General features: G+C 36.8%; 3 protein-coding genes across 6 annotated transcripts; 2 read left to right on the forward strand and 1 right to left on the reverse strand.

Annotated features, from left to right (window-relative positions):
* Positions 1–496: 496 nt before the first annotated feature.
* Positions 497–7,223, reverse strand: LOC147390247 (formin-like protein 3). Its single transcript, XM_086459416.1, has 7 exons — positions 6,483–7,223; positions 4,178–4,856; positions 3,578–4,088; positions 3,296–3,498; positions 2,892–3,127; positions 1,720–2,603; positions 497–1,014 (listed from the first exon to the last, which is right to left on the reverse strand). Exons 1-6 carry the CDS (start codon positions 6,627–6,629, stop codon positions 1,749–1,751), a joined length of 2,631 nt encoding a protein of 876 aa, XP_086315542.1. The 5' UTR covers positions 6,630–7,223; the 3' UTR covers positions 497–1,014; positions 1,720–1,748.
* A 2,417-nt stretch (positions 7,224–9,640) lies between these two features.
* On the forward strand, positions 9,641–10,881 carry LOC147390248 (HSP20-like chaperones superfamily protein). The gene is given in 3 exon segments (XM_086460164.1): positions 9,641–9,981; positions 9,984–10,052; positions 10,457–10,881. Coding segments are annotated over 3 exon segments (597 nt in total). The 5' UTR covers positions 9,641–9,746; the 3' UTR covers positions 10,750–10,881.
* A 6,944-nt stretch (positions 10,882–17,825) lies between these two features.
* On the forward strand, positions 17,826–24,099 carry LOC147390249 (eukaryotic translation initiation factor 2 subunit gamma-like). Of its 4 annotated transcripts, XM_086459535.1 has the most exons (9): positions 17,826–17,968; positions 18,264–18,388; positions 18,532–18,593; positions 20,454–20,566; positions 20,646–20,748; positions 21,941–22,168; positions 22,259–22,477; positions 22,827–23,087; positions 23,651–24,099. In XM_086459535.1, the coding sequence occupies exons 2-9, from the start codon at positions 18,283–18,285 to the stop codon at positions 23,951–23,953; spliced, it is 1,395 nt and encodes a 464-aa protein (XP_086315661.1). In that variant the 5' UTR covers positions 17,826–17,968; positions 18,264–18,282; the 3' UTR covers positions 23,954–24,099. The 4 variants fall into 4 exon arrangements, with proteins under 4 accessions (XP_086315661.1, XP_086315658.1, XP_086315659.1 ...); XM_086459532.1 differs by having other exon boundaries at positions 21,941–22,477; XM_086459533.1 differs by having other exon boundaries at positions 17,876–17,986; positions 21,941–22,477.
* The last annotated feature ends 469 nt before the right edge of the window (positions 24,100–24,568 follow it).

The raw sequence follows: 24,568 nt of genomic DNA on the forward strand, positions 1-24,568 counted from the left end.
CTAGCTAAGTATGCATGCATTAAGGTTATAGATCTAAGAAAACTTCATTTATGAAATTTCTCTAAAATCCTAAACCAGCATATCAACTCATGCAAAGGTGTGTTGACTCCATAGAATATCTTCTCCCATAAGATATTTCTTATGTCAACACCAACATCAAATCCTCTTTCAAAGAGGTACATACACACCATGTGCACTCACCTATTTCATGCATCCCATGCATTCTATTTGTTATACTAATCTTCTTAAAAAATGGCCAAATCTAAAGGTAAACACTTTAGGCGGAGAGAATGGGGTGCTTTCCCCATTCTCTAACCGACTCCCCTTACCTAAATCTTAGGTAGAGCTTGCTCTTTCCAATACATGAGAGTCACTACAATGCCATGAAAAAATGGTTTTCAAAAGAATCAATTCGGGTGCCCATTCACATCTATTTCCAAAAAAGAATGGTGGCGACTCCAAACAATGTAGCATTGAGGTTCAAAGATAAACATTCTCATGTCTACAAGTGCATCCCAAAAAATTACAAATAACTGGAAGAATGTGCCACTATAAAATTCTCATAATCCAACAATTTTCACTAAGCTAAGTTCTACACTTCAAAGTTCAAAGGAATATCCTTGTTTTCAAATTTATAATTAAAAAAAAAAGAATTACTTCTAACTTTACATGCATAAGTTGGGACCCAACAAAGTCCATATCAAAGTAAAATATTGACCAAATGCATGTTGAGTCTCTGTCTCCTCCAACGGATGGGTGATGAGTTTATACTCTGTTGGTTTGTTTCACCGACGTTGAAGCTAATGCAAGAAGTGCATATGTGATGGACTTGTAATCCTCCCTCTCGATCGATGGTTCTTGAATAACTGATTTTTATCAATCACAAGAAGCATTTACAAAAGAATCAAGCAATGAATTAAATTAAAGATTATGTTGCTGCTGGACAGAAGCTGATACAATCATATTTCTGTGCAGCTTTCGAAGAACTTTCACCAACTGAGTTTTTAAAGCCACCTGAAAAAGGAGAAGAAGACGTGTTCATACAGCATAACAGCCAATAAGGTACAGTTGTTGCTTAGTAAGAAGAGTTATGGCAACCATATTAGGTTACTCCTTTTGAAAGTAAGATTTTGGCTCCTGCAGTGCATGCCTTCTCAATGAAGAAGCTAAGAGTATGGATCTATGATGCATGGAAACAGAATACAAATACAAGGATCCTGCATTTTTTAGATTGTGTTTATTTCTAATTTTATCTTTCCTAGTTTTATCAATCATCGATCTCGGCATCTGCATTTCTTCTATGCATAATAATATATGCATGTATTGTTTATCGACAGCCAATATTCAGCTCCATAAAGCATAATAGTTGTGCCTTCATATATTAAAAAAAAGAAGAAGAATCAAATCTATTCTCGAAACTAAGTACATATACATACGTGCAACAACATCATCAAAGGCTGATCCCAAAAACTTGGAGAGATGCATATGTATGGGTATATAATTAAAATTATATTAATTTATCAACAATGTGTAGTTAAAATTCAAAAACTAAGTTTACGTTGGCTATCTCATGTTTGAGCCATGTTTCAGATCTTGAGGGTCCCGACCAGAAAAAATGGTGGCTTGGACATTGTGTCGGCAAAGCTTTGATGGCACTGAAACTACAGATTGTGAAAAAGATAACGACCATCAGCTTTCAAGCCAAAGAATCATACATACCTCTTGCCAACAAAAGCTAATAAGACCGCTCATTCATCATCAGAACTAGAGCTATCCATCCTCTGACCCATTATTGCAGGAAAGAGCCGCTGATGAAAATTAGGAGAAGGTGACTGACGGAAATCTGGAGAAGCTGGCACTGATGGAGTCTCCTTATTTCGAGACACTCTTTCCAACTTCTTTGTTGACTCTCTAACGTCCTTGCATGCCTTGTCTAACATTATCAGGAAATCTCGAACAATTACAAACAAACGCAAGCCCTCATCCTTCCCTGCACTGCCATGGAAGTAATCGACAGTGCTCTTTACCAAAGCCATTATCCTCTTTTCTTCTTTCAGAAGCCATGTGATTTCAACCTCCGCACACTCTACAAAAGTCGTGAGCCTGAGATAAAACTTGTTGTCTTCCTCCATACTCTTCATATCTGAGTTCACGAAGTCCCTTGTCTTTACTAATGCATGGCCGAGTTTCGACACTGTGCCGGTTAAGCCATCAGCATCCAACACTGCCGCCTTCCTAACGTTCTCAAGTTCACCACCCAAACCCGAAACCGCTTCAAGACCAAGGGTGCGATAGTGGAATTCTGTTTCATGTGGAGAATCCTCAACAAGGTAATCTGATTTCATGCTGGAGATGCTCTGGCTTTCTCTGGCCACACGGGCAGCCCGTACACCCTCAGAACGTATGATCTCTTGGACAACAAAGTTCAAAAGTGTAGTCTTTCCATCAATTCCTTTAACATCGGCCAGTTTCAAGAGTGTGTCAAGCTTGAATGCATGTGCACCACCACGGAAGGTACCGTCATTCATGCGATTGCCAGTTTTGAGAACGGCTTCCAAGAGTTTAAGGAAAAGCCGACTGCTTCTGAGTTCCTTGCAGGCTACCTGTCACGTAAGATTGGAATAACACAACTAGTTGCTAATCAAGAAAACATAAAATAAAAAAAATCAGAATTTGAATTACGCCCTTTGCATCCTTCACTAACAAAACAGCACAATAAATTCTCTCTTGGTGTGCCAAAGGATGGAATCTAACAATGTGTCATGTAATTTCAGATTTTCAGTATCAACCTTGATTTTTTGGAATAATATTCTGATATGTTTCCATTGACACACATCTTCCTTAAAATACAAAATCTATAAAACATCCAATTGAATGATCTAAAGTCATACCTCTAAAGTTGCAAAAGACTCCTTGATGCCCGAGATTTCCTCTTGAAGAGAACTCATGAAAAGCAATGAATCCATTCGTTTAAAAGCAAAAGGAATGTCAACCAAGATTTTTAGGAACCTCTCAGCAGGCCCTAGTTGGGAGAGCTCACCACTATAGAGTCTAAGCTTCAGCTCTTCTTCCACTGTTGGTGCCATCTTCAACAAAGTTTGAAGCAGCTCTGCTGGAATCTCATTTCCTGATTTGTAGTTAAGATAGTCAGAACATGTTGTTGAAGCATTAAAACCCAATGCAAATAAGTAATCCAAGTGACTTCTGTTCTTCAAGAGAATTCACTTCTACATAATAATTACATTTGTTTGCAATTTTTATTTTTTTTCTGAAGTAACAAAGACTAGAATATTACCTTCCTGGAGTGCATCACAGACTTCTTCTGTTGTCACGTTCAATGCTCGTAGAAGAATTGATAAATTTTGTGCCTTTTTAGAATCAATAATCTGAATATACTGCATACAAGGATCTTGGGATGATAACTCTTTCTTGCGTTCATTTTTGTTTTTATCAGCGGCGGCATAACCAAATAGATCTTCCATCATCTCCTCATTGAACCTGTAAAGTTCAGAATAAATAGTCTGTCATGGCCATCAATCGTTAAAGAAAAGTGAAGGAGGTAGATTTAGAGCATTACTGGAATGAACCCGAACTAATCTGATGCCAAACCATTGAAGTATCTGGGTTTGCAAGAACTTTGTCCCAGAAGAACGGCTTTAACTTTGTTTTTGGAGCGTCAGCTTCAACACCAGAGGCAGAATTTCCTGGATGGTTTGGCCCAAGGGATGAAGGCTGATTCACTTTCGTCTTAATAGAAAATGGTTGTGGTGCACGAGGTGGAGGCAAAGCACCCTTTGGTGGTGGTGGTGGACGAGGACCGGGTTTGGTGCCAGAAGGAATAGGTGGAGGAGGAGGAGGTGGTCCAGGTGGAGGTGGGTCCGGAGGAGGAAGGCCCGGAGGGGGAGGACCAGCCCTGCCAGGAGGAAGCTTCAGAAGAAGAGGAGGCGCTGCAACATTGCTCGATGCAGCAATTGCGGTTGGTCCTGATGATGGAGCTTCGGCTTGAGAGGAATCATGAAAATTATTGCCTTTAATGGACAAATTGTTATCCAATGATGAAGTCAATCCCAAAGCAGACTTCGAAGAATCTGAACAGTTCAAGGTTTAACAAAAAACTCAGAATGACAATTAGCCACTGAAGACTATAATAACGAAGGTCGTAGAACTATAAACATACCAACAGAGAAGTCACTTAAACTTAAGGTGAGAAAGGGCCTCTCATCCTTATCACCATACATTGGGTCAGTGTTTTTTCTACTTTTACAACAGCAATAAAAGAGTAGAGCAGCAAAAAGAAACGCCCCGGCTGCCATTACAGCGACAGCAACAACAATTGGTCTCTGGTTATGGTGCTTCTTTGATGGTCGATGTGGACCCGAATTTGGGCTTACAGAAGAATGTGCATCAGCTGGTGGAGAAAATGGTTCACTTGGAGCCTCAGTAGGGGGCTGAGAATTAGGAACCTCGGAAATGACAGTTGGCGGATCAGAAGATGGTTCAGGAGCATAAATTGGTGGTTGAAATGTAGGGTCAGGTGCCGGGGAAGGAAGCGAATCTTCGCCTAGATATCGCCTTGAAGTATCAGACCAACCAAAAAAGGACTCAATGTGCTTCATGAACCAATTCTTAGAACCATTCTCTTCTCCGGAAATTTGATATGGAATATCGTGTTTCTGTAAACAATCCAAAAGTGTTTGTTTCATCCGGGGAGGCAAGACATTGATAGCTTTCTCTATTGAACGTGATTTTGAGTCGGTATCCTTGGATCCAGTAGGCATTTCCTCTGGCCAACATAATTCAAAACCTTCGAAAATTTCTTTCTTGTGTATCAAATCTAACCTGCAATTAATCCATAACTGTTCCGCCAGCAGTCGTAGGATTTCATAAAATTCGAATTAATAAGTCATGTAGTGCTTATGGAGTAAAATAATGATAGGAGTCTGGCATGACCAAACCTGTGGTTAAAACACCTTCACGGTGTTGTGTAAATGTCTTGTATTCTGTTGGCAGTACGCTGAGTTGCAGGGGTGTAGCAAGTAGTACCCCCTGTCACCCCCTTCCCAGGGGATCAGGGGCAGAGTCCCAGTACCAATTTTTTTAGGGTTACTAAAAAGGCAATTACGTAATATATTTTCTTCAGTTTTTTTTTTTTTAAAAGAAAATTTTGAGGGTTTCTATTTTGGGGAGATAGACACGTTAGCAACTCCCGGTTTTATAAATAGAGATCTCTAGGGCTGTAAAACCAAGGGAAAGAAAATAGTAATTGTTTTTTATCTGATCCGTGGATGTAGGCACACTGCCGAACCATGTAAATCATTGTGTTGTGTACAAGTCTATTCTCTTTACTGCTTCGCTGTTTCACACACAGAAGATCTTGTAGAGGAAAGGTTCCAATTGATCATGTTCATGAGGTACACAACCTCAAACTGAGGCGTTTCATGAATAGCAAGGAAAGTCCAATATGAAGAGATATACTGATCTTTGTTCATTTTTAAGGGATAAAAACATATAACAAATATGTTAATGAAATGGTTAGCAAGACCATTAAAAAAGAACTTCGAAGTGCTTGAAGTCCTAATACTTGTGGAGGTGCGCTTTTGGAATGCTATGTGACAGACGCAGCACCAATCCAATTAAAAGGAAAATTTTATAAAACGAAAGTAAGACAAGCTAACTTTATGTGCCATGCACTATGAAGTACAAAGCTATCGCACATGTTCCCTAAAACTTCGTTACTAATCATTTTAATCCCCATCTAATGTTTCTGATGTCATTGCATAGTCTCCGAAAAGTCTCAAAATTTTGAGAAAAGGGCAAAGCTATTAACACAAATAACAAACATTTTGGAGTAAAATCTGCAGGGCCATGTTAGTGATCAAACTGAAATGAGTACATGTGGGATAATTTCCCACTATAGTGTAGCTCAAAGGAATCTGAAAGGGTGCAATTAAAGGATGGGATCATCCTATTATTATGCATCCAGATGCGTTGAATACAATCTAAACACATTAGATAGTTGTGTTGGTTCAAGAAAATTGTGATGAATCCAGACACATTGAATAGGTGTGTTGGTTCAAGATAGCTGTGATGGTTTCAAAAGAATCATTGTGACCAAAACATTGGAGTCTCTACTCCCTTATATATACTAAAGTTAGACACATTATTTATTATTTTCTAAAAAGATTTCAGATCTCTCTTTGTGTTCATTGTAGTGTGATTCACAGCACCTAACCATCATAATCCCTCTATTTCCATACGATCCAAAAAAATCGAGAGGAAATTCCATCCATCCCAACCCTAATTATCAAAATTGTAACAGAAAGCAATATGTGAACAATCAAATTATCTAAGTAAAAAAAAAAAAGTTGCAATTTTTAAACAAAAACCAAAAACAGTGCTTCCATCAGAAATGCTAATCAAAATAGCTTATAGAACATTAAAAAAAATCAGAATGAAACACACAGAAAGGTTAAGGCTCTTACCATATTTTCATCTATCTCTGGAGAAGCTTGATTGGTCAAGAACCAATTCTTGTTCTCTGATCTCTTCCTTCCTTCCGAACTTCTTGTCGCCAAAGCACAAAGCAAGATTACAAAAGCAATAACACAATCGATTCTTCTCGCACCCATCAATACTTCTCATTTCATCGATATCTGAGTCTCTTTTGCAGGCTCTGTCTATCGAAATGTCCCCCGCTTCTCAATCTCTTCCAATAACGCCGTATCACAAGCAAATCACGTAAAATACCGCTCAAAGCAAATCAATTTTTGAAGATTTAACGAAGATTCAATCTCAAATTAACCCTAAAATCCCGTAGATCTTTGATATATTCGTAAACATCTCTTATTCTGTCTTCGAAAATTTCAGATAAAGATGTCAGAAAATACCAAACCGATTGAAATTCGATCCAAATTTCCACCCAAACCAATCAAATTGAGCTGGAAAGACCTGGAATCTTTTCTACCGTACGAATCAAAATTCCATTATTCGGCCAAACATCACCAATTCTTCTCGAATAGAATCAAGTTGACTGTGTTGGCATCTTCTTCCGATTAAATCAAATAAAAGATGCCAAAATGTGTTAATTTTCTTCAAAAAAATTGGTACAAAAGCACCCGAGAAAAAAAAAAATTTATTTTTTATTTTTTAAGAACTATTTTGGGATGTTTGTTCATTCGAAAGATCAAGTTCAGTTGTTTGCGCCAAATGGAGACGAGCGGAGAAGATTCTGTCGTTGAAATCCGTTTGCATTAAATATAGTAAGGAGGGAGCACGTGCGATGCACGTAATAAAATTTTGAGGAAAACACCTCCGGATTTTAGTGAATATTTGATATACCCCTTAACTGTGGTCTTCTTTGAGAGAGTAATAAGATGACTAAAATGCCCTCCATCTTAAAACTTTAATTTATGTGGCAATCCTTGGATTTTTTTTCGAATTTCTCTCTCTAAATATTCAATCCTTAGACATTTTTTACTAGTATCTCATTGATGACCAAGGTCAAGTGTGCCATGTTGTCACTAAGACTCAAATACTCACCGAGTGGCTTTGGTGCTTTTGTTGCTTAATGATTGCTTTGATCATATCAAATGGTTGGTTTGATCATAGTTTTAAAATTTTAAGGGTAAGATGGTCAATATGAATCGACCATCACATTGACTCCTATATCCAAGATGGGTGTAACTTGGATGATCATTAGAAAATATTAAATCCACCGATTCAACCAAGTATTAGAGCCATTTGATATAAAATAATTAATTTTTGTATGTTTGTAAGCTGTATAAAAATAAGATTTTGTGACTAAGCATCTATTGATCTACTTTTTAAATTAAAAAACTATATAATTTTTTCAATATAATACTTCATATTATTAAATGGTATTGATTCCTCCTAACTACATCTGACATCCATCTTTCCAATAATAGAACCACATATTGATGATTAGGGATTCCCTCACAGTGGGTATGTGTTTTTATTTTTTGTTCTTGATGTAGATAGATATAGATTACACTTAATTATCACTCCATTAGAGATGATTTACAAACTTTCCGAAGATAAATATGAACACTTAATTATCACGCCGCATCTTTCATTATTGTGAATTTCATGTGCTTTTGGGTCTTTCTCTCACTATTTTAGAAGTTTCAATTAGAAAAAAATTCCCCCAACTTGAGATTATCAATCTTCGTTAAACATGCCCAAACCATCTAGTCAAGTTTTTCTTAATTTTTTTACACATTGAAGCTCTTCCTACATTTCCCCGAATGCATTCATTTAGAATTTTATATTTCTTAAATCTTTTTCATTTATCCATCTCAAAATGCTCGTGTCAATCACATTCAATTTATTAACATGATGTTTCTTGATCACCCAATATTCAGCTCTAAACATCAACCAATTTGAATAATCCAACTTGGTAAATCAGATAGGAACAGATGCCTTTATGGGCTACAAACCCTAATTATACAAGACTCAGGATCCAATACTGTGTCGTGTTCCTATAAAATAAGACTCGTGTCTACATGGCATGTTTTAGTTGTTGTTTAAATACCGGGCTCCTAATCAAGTCGTTCACGCAGCCCAACAAAAATGTGACATTTAGACACATAACGTTTTTATAGCAACGGGACACCGTTCTGGATCGCGACTCATTATTACATACCCATTAGTTTTTAATGCGTTGTGATTCCCAGACATTAAATAAGTTAATGTCAATCATTCTTTTCAGAAAAAGTTGTTCCACAGCACCAAAATGCAGTTCCAGACTAAATTTTAAAAGATAGCTTTGTTATTTTTGAGAATTGTAAACTTAAGGGTGCTGCATCTCCAGTAATGATATTAGAAAGTTATCAAAGGAAAAGTAAAAGGAGGGCAAGTGCTAAGTAGAATATAACACAAAGAAGAAGAAGAATCAAATCAGGATGACGTGGTTGCATTTGTCTAGCGCCTATGTCATACAAATGACGACCACCACAAACACAAGATGCAGTATTTGATGGGGTCCCAACAAAGAATCTCAACCAGATTGGAGGGTCCTAATTACATAAGGGCTAATGTCGAGAAAAAATGTTGAAAATAAGATGGTTAGATTGTCGCATAGGGTTCATAGTTGGCTTTGTCTTAGGAAGGCATTCGTGTGTCGGCCCCAACAAGTCTTAGCAATAAGACTCTTTCCATCTAGGGTGTGGCTTCATCTAGTAGCACAATGCTTGTATTGCTCTCACAATTCAAAAACCCCAAGAAATGAAGTTCCTTCTCAGCCTCTCAATACATCCTGACGTTAATATACCTCAAGAAGGAAAAAAATAAGAAATCAGAGACCTCCACAACTATCATAAGCCTACCTACTGAAAGCAGTCAAGGAATCCCCACAACATATCTTCATGGTGCCACCAAGATACCCCATTTTAGTTCAGTGTGGGATGCTACAACAAGTGTCACTTTTTCATTCTGCCACGTTCACTAAAACGCACAACTTGCTTAAAATCAATAAAAATGGAAATAGTATGGGGGTGCCACATGGCATCTATGGGTACACCTAATCTGTGTGCTAAAACACCTAATCTTACTAATGGGAAAGCTCCAGGAAAAAAAGAAAGAAATATTCTCTTTGCTTTTCAATCTCATAAAAATTCCAAAGGAATTTGTCCACTGCTTTTCCTAAAGGTTGGTTTCACACTATAAGAAGCATAAAACTTCAATATTTCTTAATCAATACTCCCAAAATTTTCAACTTCTCATAGGCAATGTCCAGCCAGAAGCAGCTTGAAGTTCGGTCGGAAGAACAAAATCCACAGAAATGGTGTGTGCCATTGAGGGAAGACACGTTCAAATCCTTTATCTCTCGAGGTAATCCTATCGTGCATAAGGTTTTTGGTGAGGGGTCACTGTTCAGTCCATTGTTGTTTGGGAAATTCTTCGACCCATCTGATGCCTTTCCTCTATGGGAATTTGAGTCAGAGATTTTGTTAGCAGACCTTCGGAACTTGGTCACAGCACTGTCCACTGGTTTGAAACAGATACAGAATACGTGCTAAAAGCACAACTACCAGGTAACTGTTCTAGTTTCATTCATAATCTTAAAATATAATGGTCGTCGGTTCCTAACTTGTTCATGATGTGCACTGCACTCTGCACGCTCTTTATTGGTGAAATTTAATGATCGTGAATTCAGAGTATAGCAAGTGACACAATTTCTGATTGAAGGATAAGAAGGATAATCTATTTGAAATGAATTTCGTCTGCAGTAGATGCAAGAAGTAGAAAAAATTTATCCTTAAGTCATCGTTAAATGAAGTTTTCAAACAAGGCGAACCTAGTGTGAGTTATGCTTCAATTGGGTTTGCGAAGTCATGAGTTTAACTTCAGCTTATTCAAAAACAGAAATAAAATAAAACCCTTCACACATGACTTTTGAAAACTCCCCTAACACCTATGATTTGTTAAAAAAAAACAGGTGTGAAGGAATATAATCCTCAAGTATGTGTAGAAAAGGGGAAGGTTGTAGAGATCTGTGGACAATGGAAACAACAACGAGAATCTGATGGAAAGGACTGGAGAAGTGGCCGCTGGTGGGAATTTGGGTATGCCCGGCGACTTGAACTGCCAGAAAATACAGATTGGAGGAAAATAGAGGCAATTGTCGACGATGAAATCTTTTTGGAAATAAGAGTTCCCAAGAATCCTATGGGTGAAGGTAATACTTCTCACGGAAATGATGTGCCACCCAAAATTCCTGAACTTGTATGAACAAATATCAATAAACTGATGGCATGGATAAATGTTTATTAAATAGAATGGAATCCATGTCATTCATTCATTATAAAGGAAAGCTCCAATGAGGGTCTTTGATACCAAGTCCTTTTGGAGCCTACAGTATAACTCCTTATAATAACTTTTATTTGGGCAATGCAAGTTGTTAGATGCGTTGATATCACGCCACTTTTTCATTGGAGAAAACTGGTGGAACCAACACATGTTGCATTGCATAAAAAGGGAGTCGCATTGTTGCTGCTAATAATACAGTATCATAATCATTGCTATCTAATGATATTAGTATGGCTAACTATAAAATATACATAACCATAGCAGAGTGAATATTTACAGAAATTTGCAGCAAGTTTGTTGGATGACAATTTCCAGTCTCTTGATCAAATATTTGTACAAACGAAAGTAATCCCAACACGAACAAGTTCTATGATTCTGCTATTTTTTTAAGCCCATCGTTCCATCTTGGAAATGGGGTCTCCCATCAAGCAAGCTTGTTCATCAAAATTACACTTTATGACAATTGCCACAGATCTGTTGACTATGGGTACTTGCAATGACATCGAATCTGATAAACTAACGAACACAAGAGAGTAATTGCCAATTTTAAGTTTGGGTATTTTGAAATCTCACTGAATCAGGAAGCGAAGATTTCTCTTTGGGAGTATAACTGTTTTTGCTATCTTCATATGAAATTTTCTAATTTCACATATTCCCTGGTTTGAGCATTGGATTTTCTCTAGAAATATAAATATGAGTCTGTTTCTTGATTTCCATCCAAGTAGTTGAAAGTAAGCATTCCAAATCCCTTCTTTTCAAGGTTCTTTTATGATCACAGGGGCTTCTTTTTCTTTATGACCACAGGGCCTCCCTTCAACCTTCTAGAAAGGTAATATGCATTCAAAAGCACAATATAATTCAGATTCCACTCCAAAAGCCTCTCAGCGGCAAATTTCCCAAGCTTAAATTCTACATCGCACAAGATGTCAATAATGGAGCCCACATACCACATATTCTTTGTAGGCCTAAAGAAAGTGTCTCTTATCAACAAATAAACTTCACTTAGGAGCCCTTCTCTGCATAACACAATCATGCATTGCTCGAGGTTTGATCATGGGGTTACAATCTCCCACACTTTATAATATATACCTGAATAGCTTAAAACAATAAGAGCTTTCCTAGAGATGGTATTCCAGCATTTCTAATAACTATCAATAAGTTAAAAAGAACCAAAAATAAATAAAAATGATAACTATCAAGTAAGTGATGTACCCATCTTTACACCCTATTCTTGCATTTTATAATACACAATTCATTGTACCCTTTCAAGAGAATACCCATCTGTAATCAAATTCCCAACCATATCTGTCTTTTCAGGCATCCCTACAAATATTTCAGAATCATGTATCCTTATCCATCACTTCTTTTTATATACAACCACCAATCTAAACTACTTTTTCCAACTGTTGTCAATATGACTTTGGAGAGTAACACCACCACAACAAAAATCTCCTTAAAACACAACTTTACCATCACTACCAACTCAACATCGAAATTCTTCTATGGGCAGCCATCACCTAAAACTACTAACCAAATACAAACCCCATTAATCTATCAAAGCATTAAATAAAAAAAATCCCATAATTCATTAACATCTATCTTGAGCCACATCTTTAGTCAAGGCATGTATCATTCCCATGGTTTTAAAACTCTTTTTGGCGTCTCGGACGAGTTTTCTGATACGTTTAAATCATCTCGTTCAACGATAAGAAAAATGATCTGTGATTTTAAATCTCGTCCAATACATTAGACTTGTCTATCCGTCATGTTCATGGACAATACCAAGACGTATCAGACAAGTCGCCTCGGTCTCAGACGAGATTTAAAACCATGGTCATTCGTCGCTCACCAAAGCCACTTACCTTGAATCACTAGATTTACAAGATGAACATTTAAATCCCTTAACTTTAAGGGCCACAAACATGTTCCCATTTGAAACTACTCTAAATGGTATGAGAATTCCTCAAACTATTGAAAATAGACTTAAAGAAAATCAAGAATGAAGTAATGTTGACGATTAAAATCTAAATAATTTCAAATCCAAAGCAAACATCAACCCATTAGCCTTCCTATCAAAATCAATAATAGTCTCAAACCTGGATAACTTCCCTCCATGAACACATTTTGATCAAAATTGAACTATTTTTAAGCTCGAATGACAATTAAACAAAATCCATAGAAGAAAACTAAAAAAGGTTGTTTCATTTAAACAACAATTTATCAGAAAACTACCCGAAACTGTGGTGCATTGGATCCCGTAGAGGGTAAGATCTCCCAACGACACGGTTCGAGTTCTTCGGAAACCGGGCAATACCCGGCAAGGGTCACCTTATCAGTGGAAACTGCAGCGGACCCGAATTCGAACACCGTTACGTCTGCGGGGCGAGGAATCTCCATGGCTCCATTCATGCCCGATATTTCGGGGTTTTCGGTTGACTTATCGGGTTTCGGGTCTGGGTTCTGTTTCATTTTTGTAGCGGGAACGTCTTTGCCTATCCACCAAGAGAGAATCCCCATTGTTATCTTAACTCCCACTTTGTTAGGGTTTTGTTGCGTACTCAGATACTGCTCTTTAGCTCTCTCGAGTCTCGTCTCTCTTCTCCTTTTTTGCGAGAAAAAAATGTGATTTTTTAGAGAGCTACTACTGTCACGCCAACTTTTACTAATGCTACACCAATTCCAGTATAAATCATCACAGAATCGTACAAAGTTGGTGTAGCGTTAGTAAAAGTTGGTGTGGCAATAGCACCTCTCGAGTTTGTTTCCAGCCGCTTAAAAATCTTCATTGTAATTTCATAAGATTGTATTAATCAAAATAAAATAATTTTAATTCTAAGTTAGGTACACAATCAGTTAATTTTAATTCAAATTACTTGAAAAAAATCATATTGAATATATATATATATATATATATATATATATATATTTTTTGTTTGTATAATCTCTTTTAAGAAACCTTCTTCTATAATTGACGCATTCTTATCTCCCTCATTGATTTATGATAATCTTGATTGTTGTTTTCTATGAATTTCATAATCAATTATAGTAAAAGCAACATTCCCAAATTATCATCTTTGGATTTTGATCCTTATGTCCTCCTTCAAAGTGGCAAATACCCTCCCATCTCCCAACTTATTATTAGCAATCTTGGACACTTGACCACAATTGAAGTCCTTCATGTTTTATAGGTCGGGTTAATAAGTTACTCCATTTGCTAACAATCCCATTATGAGTCATGCGACATTACTTGAGGTGGACACTGGATTCAATACTAAGTTAACTTGGCAGTGTATAGATTGTCCTAGATTTATTTTCTCGAGATACAAGTTAGAAAATCAACAATTCTCTATGCAATGTCAGGTCAACTCACTATTGAACCTAATATCCAACGCATGCAATCAAACCTTTTTCTCTCATTAAATATCCCTGGGCGCTTTAACTAACAATGGTGACATGTTACTAAATTTTACTCATACATGAACTAATTCCATGCTTAAAGGAAAGTTGTTCAAAAAAAAAAAAATACTCTTTTAAACTCCTAATTCTTGTACGAAAAGAAAAATATTTATAATAAAATCACAAGAGATATATTGCTTCCCATCAAAAGAGGCTAGTGATCAAATGATCCTTTTCTTGTAACTAAAAAATTTGTAAGGTGTCAATATTGAAAAGGAAATGATACTAACTTGAACAATATTCACTGTGAGGCATAATCGAGTTTTACCTTGATTGATCCTGTCCTACTGATCCGAAGTAGCTCATCAATCTCTCTTATAAGCACTAGTGTGTTACTTGCCAATGATCCTCTAACGCCTAAATTAGAGTTACAAAGAAAAACGGTATTTTAATCAAATAATAGTTTTAGCCCTTTCTCTCTAAGCCAAAAAGATCCCCTCACCTCTATTGATTCCCCTATTTATAGGTTCTCCCTTCAAATAAGGATTTCCTCTTTCATCGAGATGTGATCCTGATGAATCCCCTGATTGTGAGGATCCTAAATGGAAATGGGATCTCAGAGATTGAGTCTAAGATTTCTGGAAGGTCTCCTCCAAGATATCTGGATTAGGCCTACCCTGCTAAGTAGACTTGATCACTCTTAATATTGTTCTGCCCCATCATTTTGACCAGGCATTACTAACTTGGTCTACCCTATTGCTGGGCAGGATTGGCTCGCTCCAAATACCACTTAATTTGTTAGGATACGTGTATGATCTACATAAGTACCAAGATTACCCTCTACATCCATCATATATGGAAATGAGGCAACAGTTACACCTTTTAAATTCAAGTGACACATTTTAAATCCTTTTTCAAAAGCCTTTCACATCTTAAAGGAGAACATATATGATCGTCCACTAAGAAGATAAAAGCATCTTATCTAAATTTGATTTGTTCACCTTCTTTTTTTCTTTTTTAAAAGGAGAAAGTACACTAGAGTGCTAGATAGGAAGTTTGCAATGAGAGTGGCTTTTTACCCCTTTTGATCATGATAAGACCCTAGACTTTCATGAGTTACGATGCCAACTCACTCTCTTGATGATTGGGTCTCAAGTGGTTTTACTCTTCTAAAATGCTCCTTGGAGCAACCCAACAGAATGATTTGATTAACACCTAAAGGCCAAAACACTTATGATGTCAAAAGAACTCTGAATACCTCACTCTTAGCAAGGTTGATAGGTAATCCTAAATCGTCTCAAAATAAATTAAAACTTCTGAAGAACCTCAATTGATTGAGGGAAGTATCTAAAAATATGGTATCAAATCGGAACCGAACTAACATAGATCGGTTCTATTAAATAAGAACCAAAATCAAACCAATTTTCCCATAGAACTGAACTAAGGTCAATTTAGTTTGGTTTGGTTTGGTATGGTTCGGTTCAATGGATTGCCAATATCTTATAAACCTCTTTGGAAGCAAGATATTTTTAATGAATAGAAATAATAAACATGAAATTTCATATAATACGTCATTAATATATCCAAGAATAAGAAAAAAAATATTCACTAATCTATTCATAAAAAAATCATTAATCTATGTCCTAACTCCTAAAAAGTTGTAAATCATCAAGGCTTCGATTCACGATTGGTTCGGTTCTATAGAAGCCTTGAACCGAGAACATAACCAAATTGATCGGTTGTCCATTTTCTCAACCCAAAACTGAATAATAACTTGTCCAAACTGAACGAAACCAGTCCAAAGCTATCAGTTTGGTTTGGTTTGATTCTCGGTTTGAATCGAACCAAGTTGCACTCCTAATTCTATCTATGTCTGATTCACTCCAAGGGGTATTGTACCTCCAATATATATATATATCAATAATCTTTATATTTATACATTCTTTGTTCAAAAAGCAACTAGACTCCTATAACTTCACAACTCTTGAAACAAGAATCCTAATCAAACTCATCGTCCTCCAAAGGAGTTTATTCAAAATAGAAACATAATGATGGGGAGCCCTATATAAACATAAGATGAAATAGTAGATAAATCCTAATAAAATTTGGGATCCTAACATCCACCTCCCCTACAAAACGATTTGTCCTCAAATCAAAATATTTTCAATAGCCATCTTGTCCTTAAATGTGTTTGTATCGGCCTCTAAAAGGAGTAGTTGGGGGTTTCTTGCAACGATGTCCTGATTTGAATAATTTGTCACAATTGAAATAAAGATCATTTGACCATCTCTCCACTTGCTCTAGCGGGGAAGTCGTTGAATAGGAGGAAGCCAATTTCTGACTCAAGAGGTGTCATAATCCATTTGAAGGCTTGACAAATGATTGTGAAAAGCAGTGTGATACAAGTTTAGATTTAGGATGTCTGACAGAGTAGTATTGCAAAACTAGAATCGATTCCTTTAAATAGAGGGTCAAAACAAAATACTTCAAAGCATCCAAACCTCCACTATAAGTCATCCCTAAGATCTAAAATAAAACAATTGATTAGATAATCTTCAAGAAGGCTTGTTGTACTATTTGTCATGTGTTCAAAATGTATTTGACATTCACAAAATGTGCCAGTTTGTCAAAGCTTAGAAAGTGCCCATGTTGGATTGATATATTCACGTGAACCAAAACGAATTACAATAGCGCGGGTACTGATGCAAACTAATGAGTCCAATGAATCAGTTCATCCAAAAATACTAAGAGATGGCATCACCCGTGAGATGAATTGTGTCCAAAGAAACCATATGAGCGTCGATGAGGCCATTCAACTACTGATTTTGCTCAATCCAAAATATCCATCATTTCGGATTCTTGCCCTTGAACGTTAGAAAGTCAATCCAAAGAGGACATCCTTGTATAACTGACTCACCATGGTAAGTGATCTATCAAAGTTGTGGGATGTAAAAATGCATCGATAAGAGAGCGTTTTGCCTCAGAGAAAGGGACTCACACTCGCATGTGTAATTGGGACAAAGGAAAAGTAAGAATGTCCACTTGAGTAATGCAAACATTGGCGATGTTGTAGCATGTGGCTCATTGAGTGGAACCCGTATATAGAAAAAGCAGGTGGATGGCGGAGTGGAGAGAGGGGAGTGTTGCGTTGCGATTAGAACAGAGCGGAACGACGACATCTGTATTTTTGGATTGTTAGGGACAATTAATAAGTTGGAGGTGTGGGGGCAACACCCTCGCGGAACGGTACATGGGTATTATTGAAATTTTTTAATACTTATTGTATGGTTAGGATTTATTATAAATTCATATGATGTAATCCTAATTTTATATATAGTGAAATTTCATCCCCTCACTCCTGTGAATGTAGGTACACCGTTGAACCACGTTAAATCTGTGTGTTTTTATTTCTTTCTTGTTTTTTCTCTTTTCATACTACTTATCATAATTGCCGCACGTAGCACAATAGGTGAGAATCCAATGCCCCCGAAAACTCAAGAGTTCCTTTGCATGGTTCAGAAAGGGTGAGTCCGGGCCTAATATCACGACTAGAAGTAGCAAATTTGTCTCAAAGTTGGCCAAATCTAAGCTAAGCCCACCCAAGACCAGCCCGGCCCATATACACCCTATTTAAAATGCTATACGCACACCAAGGCAAGGGTTCTGCTGGATTTAAAGCGAAAAAACGCACCTTTCGTTTCTCTTCGCCTCACTGTCACCAAGAGCTGAAACAGACAACTCTCGTGTAGGTTACTAAATTCAAGTATGTCGATTCTACTACTTGATTAACTATTTTTATCTCTGATTTTCTTCACTGTTCTTGTTCTTTGTTTCTACCTTTCCAGATGTTGATTCTGTTTCTGTTTCGATATGATTTGGTTATGTAATCTGCAAGAAATAATCTTATTTCATTTCTTAGTTCTTAATCGTGTTATTTGGACTTCTGAAGCATTAAACGCTAGTTTTCAATCCAAATGATTCAAAGACTTATAACCAAATTTTCTCTTTCAATCACTGATTAGTTTTGTGTGGAAGTTCAGTCTTCAAACGTGATCAAAGATGTCTAGAAAAGGGTTGATGGAGCAGGATCTAAGTAAACTGGATGTAACTAAGTTACATCCACTCTCACCTGAAGTCATCTCTCGCCAGGCTACAATAAATATTGGTAAATTTTCCCTAGAATTCTTTGTGGATTTTTTCTTTTTCCTATTTGAATGTATGGTTAATATCTTCAAGTTGGGTTTTTGCATAAAGTTTATATTTTTTAGATTGGAAGTGATGCATTTAGTTTAAATTTTATTGCTTTAGGCACTATTGGTCATGTGGCACATGGAAAATCTACTGTTGTAAAAGCGATATCAGGTGTTCAGGTAATTCCTTTGTCTTTGGTCTCCATTGATATTTTTCCTGTTTTGGTCTTAATGGGAAGGTGTGCTGATGGTTGCCTATTTTTTTAGTTGAATTTGTGAATCTAGTAAGTTAAGTAGTCTTAGAATTCAGAAAAAAGTACCATGGGTGCAACCCAAATTTAAGTTATTATATTATATGAATACCAAGACATGGTATGGTTATTGACTTATTGTTAATTGATCTTCATGTTAATAGTGTAATCAAAATGTCTCTCAAGGCCAAGAGGAAGCAACACATTACCAAGTTTTTCGCATACTTACAAATAAGCTGGAATTTGACAATAATAATACAAAAAAAGAGTAAAATGTTGAAACAATACCGTGGAGTTGTAAGTTGGTAAAGCCAAAAGCAAGTGCAAAATGAAGAGGAAACATTTATTGACTAAGATGGGCTGCCCAATATCTGAGGTCCATTCTAGAGGTTAAAAGAAAAAAAAAAGAAAAGATGGTCGTTAGGTTCAATGAATTATTGCATAGGGTGATGATCGGGGTTGGAGTCAAGCTCGATCACTTGCTTGAGCAACCTATAGATACTTAACGAGGGGAACCTATCCTTATTTTTCAACTTTAGAAATTGATCAAAAATTTTCCCATCATCTTACATTAGGGTTTGTGTAGAAAACCCCACTCCTAAAAATATAAATCCTCCATATACTTTCTGGAGACCACACTACCCTTATCATAGAAAAGGTCCCAAACAGACCAATGACAACTAGTTATTCCTAAAGTACCATTCTTTTAAAAAGCTCCAAAACTCCCATCTTCCAGTATAATGCATTTACGTCCTCCATCGGACAATGAATGGACCCGCTTTAGGACTTGTTTGGTTTAGGTTGATGTTTAACAAGTAGTATTGAAATTAAAGAAGCTACATCCTGTTTCGTTCCACATCAATCTAGCAATTTTGTGTGTTTGTCTAGTGTCAAAACCACCCGAAATGTTGAGTTTAAGCAAATTGCAAAGATCTAATGAAGCTCTTAAAGTTTTTGTAACTTGGTTGCAAAAGTCATTATGATGCTCACTAAGCATTGGTTTCAAGGCCCTGATACCATTAAAAACTCAAAAATGGTTTCGCCAAAATTAAACAGAAAATGGTGAAGTGAAAGAGATGAAATTTCTTGATAAAAAAGGGAGACACCTTGCACTAGAAACGCACTCCTGGAAACAAGAAAAAGAAGTGCCCCTTATGCTGTTACTGAATGAATTTTTGCTGATGGTGGCTGTAGTAGTTGGAGTCAAGTTTGATGACCTACACAAGTTACTGATAGAACCCTAATAATGGGATCCCAAAGCTTTCCGAACTTTAGAAAAATAAATAAAAACCCTCTCACCCCTTCTTCTGTGATGGGGTTTAAATATACAACCTTAATCTAGGGGTTATCCTAATTCCTAACCATTGCGTTGCTCAAATGCTCCTTTCTTCCAGAAAATCACAACAATCCTTCTCACAAAAATGATCATAAAACAACCCCAAAAAATATTATTCATGAAATACTCTTCTTCCAAACAAATCTCAAAATTTCTTTTTATTAATGCATTGCCTTACCCTACTGTTTGAGATGATATTTGGACCTGGTTCAGCACTGGTTTGGGCCTGGTTAATATATATGCTACATGTTATAAGTTTGTTGTTTGTCTGTGTGTTTTGTTAACAAAGGATTAATTGATTATTAATCTTCTCATTTTTTAGCAGCAAGTTCATATTTGAAAGATTTGGTAACCTAGAGCATGGTCCAGCATTGCTATTCCCCTAATCATTTCCATAGAAGTATGTGTACACAAATCTTGAACCATACCCTTTCCTGGTTGTTATGTCTGCAGACTGTCCGATTTAAAAATGAACTGGAGCGTAACATTACAATCAAGCTTGGGTATGCTAATGCGAAAATATACAAGTGTGAAGATGAACGATGCCCGCGGCCTATGTGCTACAAGTATGGCGATATCCAAGACCACCTTGTTTTTTTCATTATCGTCAGATTTTTATGATTTCTTTTCACAACTTGTCTACAGGGCGTATGGCAGTGGAAAAGAAGATAGTCCACTATGTGATGTTCCAGGATTTGAAAATGCAAGAATGAAGTTATTGAGACATGTCTCTTTTGTGGATTGCCCGGTAAGGTGATTGTTTTAGATGTTATGTACATAGAATCTTGTGGTACAGGCATAATTGCTACTCTATATTGTACTTGATCCTGTTTTGTTAATATAGGCTTTCGAATTTATTTATTTCTTTTGAAAGCTAGCTAAAATGTGAATTACTTAAGTCCGTGTGTGATATTTTTTCTTGGCAGTGAATTATAGAACTGTATTTATGAACTTTCTTATAGTGGATCATGTTCAAAATTACTTTCAGTTCACATTCAAATGTAATCCTATGTTCCTAATTATTTATAAAAAGAAAAAAAGGGTCAAACAACCACAAATGGTAATGAATTGAAAAAATAATTAGGAAAAGGAGGGAACTGATAACTCAAACTAGTCATGTTTAACACATTGAAATTAGTTATTGACAAGTTATGTACCTGAAGTACCATCAATTTTTCTTGTAATAGTAAGAGAATTTTACTATAGATAAATTGGGCTATTGAGACGACCAACCCAAGAGAGTGCAAACACACCAAAACACATTGCATATCTTCAAGATTCATACCCACTCTCATCCCCCACAGAATTAAAAAAAAAAAAAAAAAACGCTTCCCTAAACTCCTTATAACACTTCACACTAGAAAAATAAAAACCCTCTCTTCTGCATGGATTGCTCAATGTTCTAAAAGATCCTGCTATTTCTTTCGTTCCACATCCCTCATCAAAGAGCATAATGCCCTTTAGTTAATATCTTGTATCCATGTGGTGCTGAATTGAAGATGGCCCACCAGTAGGTATTATCACTCAACCAACACCTCCTTATCCCAAAGATTTGATTTGGTTTGAAAACGAACCTTGTTCCTCCATTCCATTCTATCCAAAGCCAAGTCTTCTATTATTGAAAGTGAGTTCATATCTGTTTTCACTGTCTCCATTCACGTTCTTTTGGGATGGAGACAGTGAAAGCAAATATAAACTAACTCTCAAGTCTAAATACCAAAAGACTTGGCTTGGGAGAAGGCTTTATTGTCTTTGTTACTGTGGCAGGAAAATAATGAACAATAGAATGAGGATAGATGTTTTGCATTGAGTTCATCAGAATCACCTCCAATTACGTACAGTGCAATTTGCACGGATACCCTTATTGTTATATTACCCTTTGTTTGTGGTTTTTATCTACACTTGATCTGAATTTTTTGCTTTCTTTTCCTTTTATTTAGGGTCATGATATTCTCATGGCTACCATGCTCAATGGAGCAGCAATTATGGATGGAGCATTACTTCTCATAGCTGCCAATGAGAGCTGTCCCCAACCGCAGACTTCCGAGCATCTGGCCGCTGTTGAAATTATGCGTCTCCAACATATAATTATCCTTCAAAATAAAGTTGATCTCATTCAAGAAAATGTAGCCATCAACCAGCATGAAGCTATCCAGAAGTTTATCCAGGTCTGTTGTCTTGGACCATTGTCTTGTGCAAGATACCTCCATTACCAACTTCACTCTGCTGAACTTAATTTCAAAACTGGAATTTTGCAGAAAACAGTTGCTGATGGCGCACCAGTGGTACCAATTTCTGCACAATTAAAGTACAATATTGATGTTGTGTGTGAGTACATTGTAAAAAAGATCCCAATCCCGGAAAGGAACTTCATTTCACCACCAAATATGATAGTTATTCGTTCTTTCGATGTGAATAAACCTGGGTCCGAGGTTGATGAGATAAAAGGTGGTGTTGCTGGTGGAAGCATCCTTAGGGTATGCTACTTATCCTGACTTTCAATAGAGGTAACATGCTAGATGCACATACAATATTTGATGGGTGAACTACTTTGCCAAGCGATCCGCCTGATTGGATGATCTTTAGCATCTATTTTATCAATTTATCTCCAGAGTTTTCTCCACTCTTTCCTGATTGGCCAGGTGCAATAAATTAAATGGTTACGGTATCCTATCAGGCCAATACTTGGTTTTTGGAGATCTTAGTAGGTCCCACCAAATGGTGGTTATGATTCCCCTATATGTGCAGTGCTTGTATAAACGAGGCAAAATTCTCATGAATCCCATTCCCTTTAAATCTTAATTGAACAAGTTTGGTGTTGTGTAGGGTGTTTTGAAGGTGAATCAATTCATCGAGGTCCGTCCTGGGATTGTTGTAAAAGATGAGAATGGTAACATCAGGTGCACCCCAATATATTCAAGAATAGTTTCACTATATGCTGAGCAAAATGAGCTGCAGTTTGCAGTGCCGGGAGGTCTCATTGGGGTTGGCACCACCATGGACCCCACTTTAACACGTGCTGATAGGCTGGTGGGTCAAGTTCTTGGGGAGGTTGGGTCACTCCCGGAAGTTTTTGTTGAACTCGAGGTAAGAAGCTGAACCTGCAAAATTACTATTACTATTCTGCATCTGTATCTTCTCATGTGTGGGACATGATGTCATGTCATGAATCTGTTGACTTGCTAACAGTTAGGTCCCCATCAAAACTACTGTTTTTGGCCAAAAACAACTGGATAGGTTGAAGACATAAACAACTTGTATATTCTTTGCTAGACCATTTGGTTTGTACTTGAATCTAGTTTTCTTTTACTGCACAGACTGAAATAAATAGTTTGGTCAACATCCAAGTAGATTGAGTTTTGTCCTGACTCCTTGATTCTGCACCTTGGCTCCGTGTGTAGTTGCAAATATATCAGGGTTCCTCTTCTAACTGTATTAATAGCAGTTGTTTCTTCAAATAAATCGTCTTATCCATGTTGCCTGTGATTAATTAGGGTAGGTTGGACAAAATTTTGAAACAGTGAAACCAAGAAACAAAAGATTGTTGTTCCATCTGTTTCACTGAGATCATTATGTTGCTTATTCTGCGCATGCCTTGTAAAATATGAGTAATGATGAATGACTTTGTTCTTGCTCTCCAACTTTTTCAGGTGAACTTTTTCCTTCTTCGACGGCTTCTTGGAGTCAGAACCAAGGGTACAGAGAGGCAAGGAAAAGTCTCAAAGCTGGCTAAAGGTGAGATCCTGATGTTGAACATTGGGTCTATGTCAACAGGTGCTCGAGTTATTGCTGTAAAGAATGATCTTGCTAAGCTGCAACTCACGTCTCCCGTGTGCACTAGCAAAGGGGAGAAGGTTGCCCTCAGCCGACGGGTTGAGAAGCATTGGCGACTTATAGGATGGGGCCAAATTCAAGCTGGAACTACCCTTGATGTCCCACCCAGCCCCATCTAGAGAGAGAGAGAGAGATGGCCGCTACTAGGAACAATTTTTGTTATGTTGAGAAGGATACATGGATTTCTTATTATGTTGTGTAGTTTATCGAATGATTTTTCTTTCATATTTGAAATGTTACGACGATTTTATTTTTCTAGTACCAATATGCTGTACACTAAGAAAAAATCGATTGAGATGGTTTGTTCACCAACAAAGGTTGATTATTGTCCCAATTGAAAGGAGTGCACAAGTCGTGAAGGTTTTAAGAAGAATGAGAGGAATGCTCAAAAGAAAGCAAATTGAGATAGTAATGTTGGATATGAACACTTGCAATCAGGTTCAAATTCTTGTTTTGAGGCAGTATTCTGGTCAGGAGAAAAACTGAAACATTTAATGTTTCTTTCTGGTCTCGGCCAAAATTAAAATGTTCCACTAGAACATTTCAAACACAGAACAAAATTTTGATTCCTATTGGCAATAATAAAAGACCTCATAATAACACAATCAACAATTATTAAGAGAAGTGATATCAATAGCCTTCAATACAAGTTGGCATAATTGTTTGGATTTGGGATCTACTATTCTGACTGAAGATGTCGCGTTTAACAAGCATTCTCGCCTTTTTCTCATACA

The sequence above is a fragment of the Akebia trifoliata genome, chromosome 11 (genome assembly GCF_017979445.1).
Source record: "Akebia trifoliata isolate Shusen 1 chromosome 11, ASM1797944v1, whole genome shotgun sequence".
In the NCBI taxonomy this organism is placed as follows: domain Eukaryota; kingdom Viridiplantae; phylum Streptophyta; class Magnoliopsida; order Ranunculales; family Lardizabalaceae; genus Akebia; species Akebia trifoliata.

What these genes read in the sequence shown, in the direction of transcription:
- LOC147390247 (XM_086459416.1), bottom strand. Translation starts at nt 6,629, where the DNA reads ATGGGTGCGAGAAGAATCGATTGTGTTATTGCTTTTGTAATCTTGCTT. An exon ending in CTGTGATGCACTCCAGGAAG is followed by an intron (nt 3,128 to 3,295) that starts GTAATATTCTAG and finishes ACTACAAATCAG; the next exon opens with GAAATGAGATTCCAGCAGAG. An exon ending in AGTCTTTTGCAACTTTAGAG is followed by an intron (nt 2,604 to 2,891) that starts GTATGACTTTAG and finishes CTTACGTGACAG; the next exon opens with GTAGCCTGCAAGGAACTCAG.
- LOC147390249 (XM_086459532.1), top strand. Translation starts at nt 18,283, where the DNA reads ATGTCTAGAAAAGGGTTGATGGAGCAGGATCTAAGTAAACTGGATGTA. An exon ending in AAGCGATATCAGGTGTTCAG is followed by an intron (nt 18,594 to 20,453) that starts GTAATTCCTTTG and finishes TTATGTCTGCAG; the next exon opens with ACTGTCCGATTTAAAAATGA. An exon ending in CCGCGGCCTATGTGCTACAA is followed by an intron (nt 20,567 to 20,645) that starts GTATGGCGATAT and finishes ACTTGTCTACAG; the next exon opens with GGCGTATGGCAGTGGAAAAG.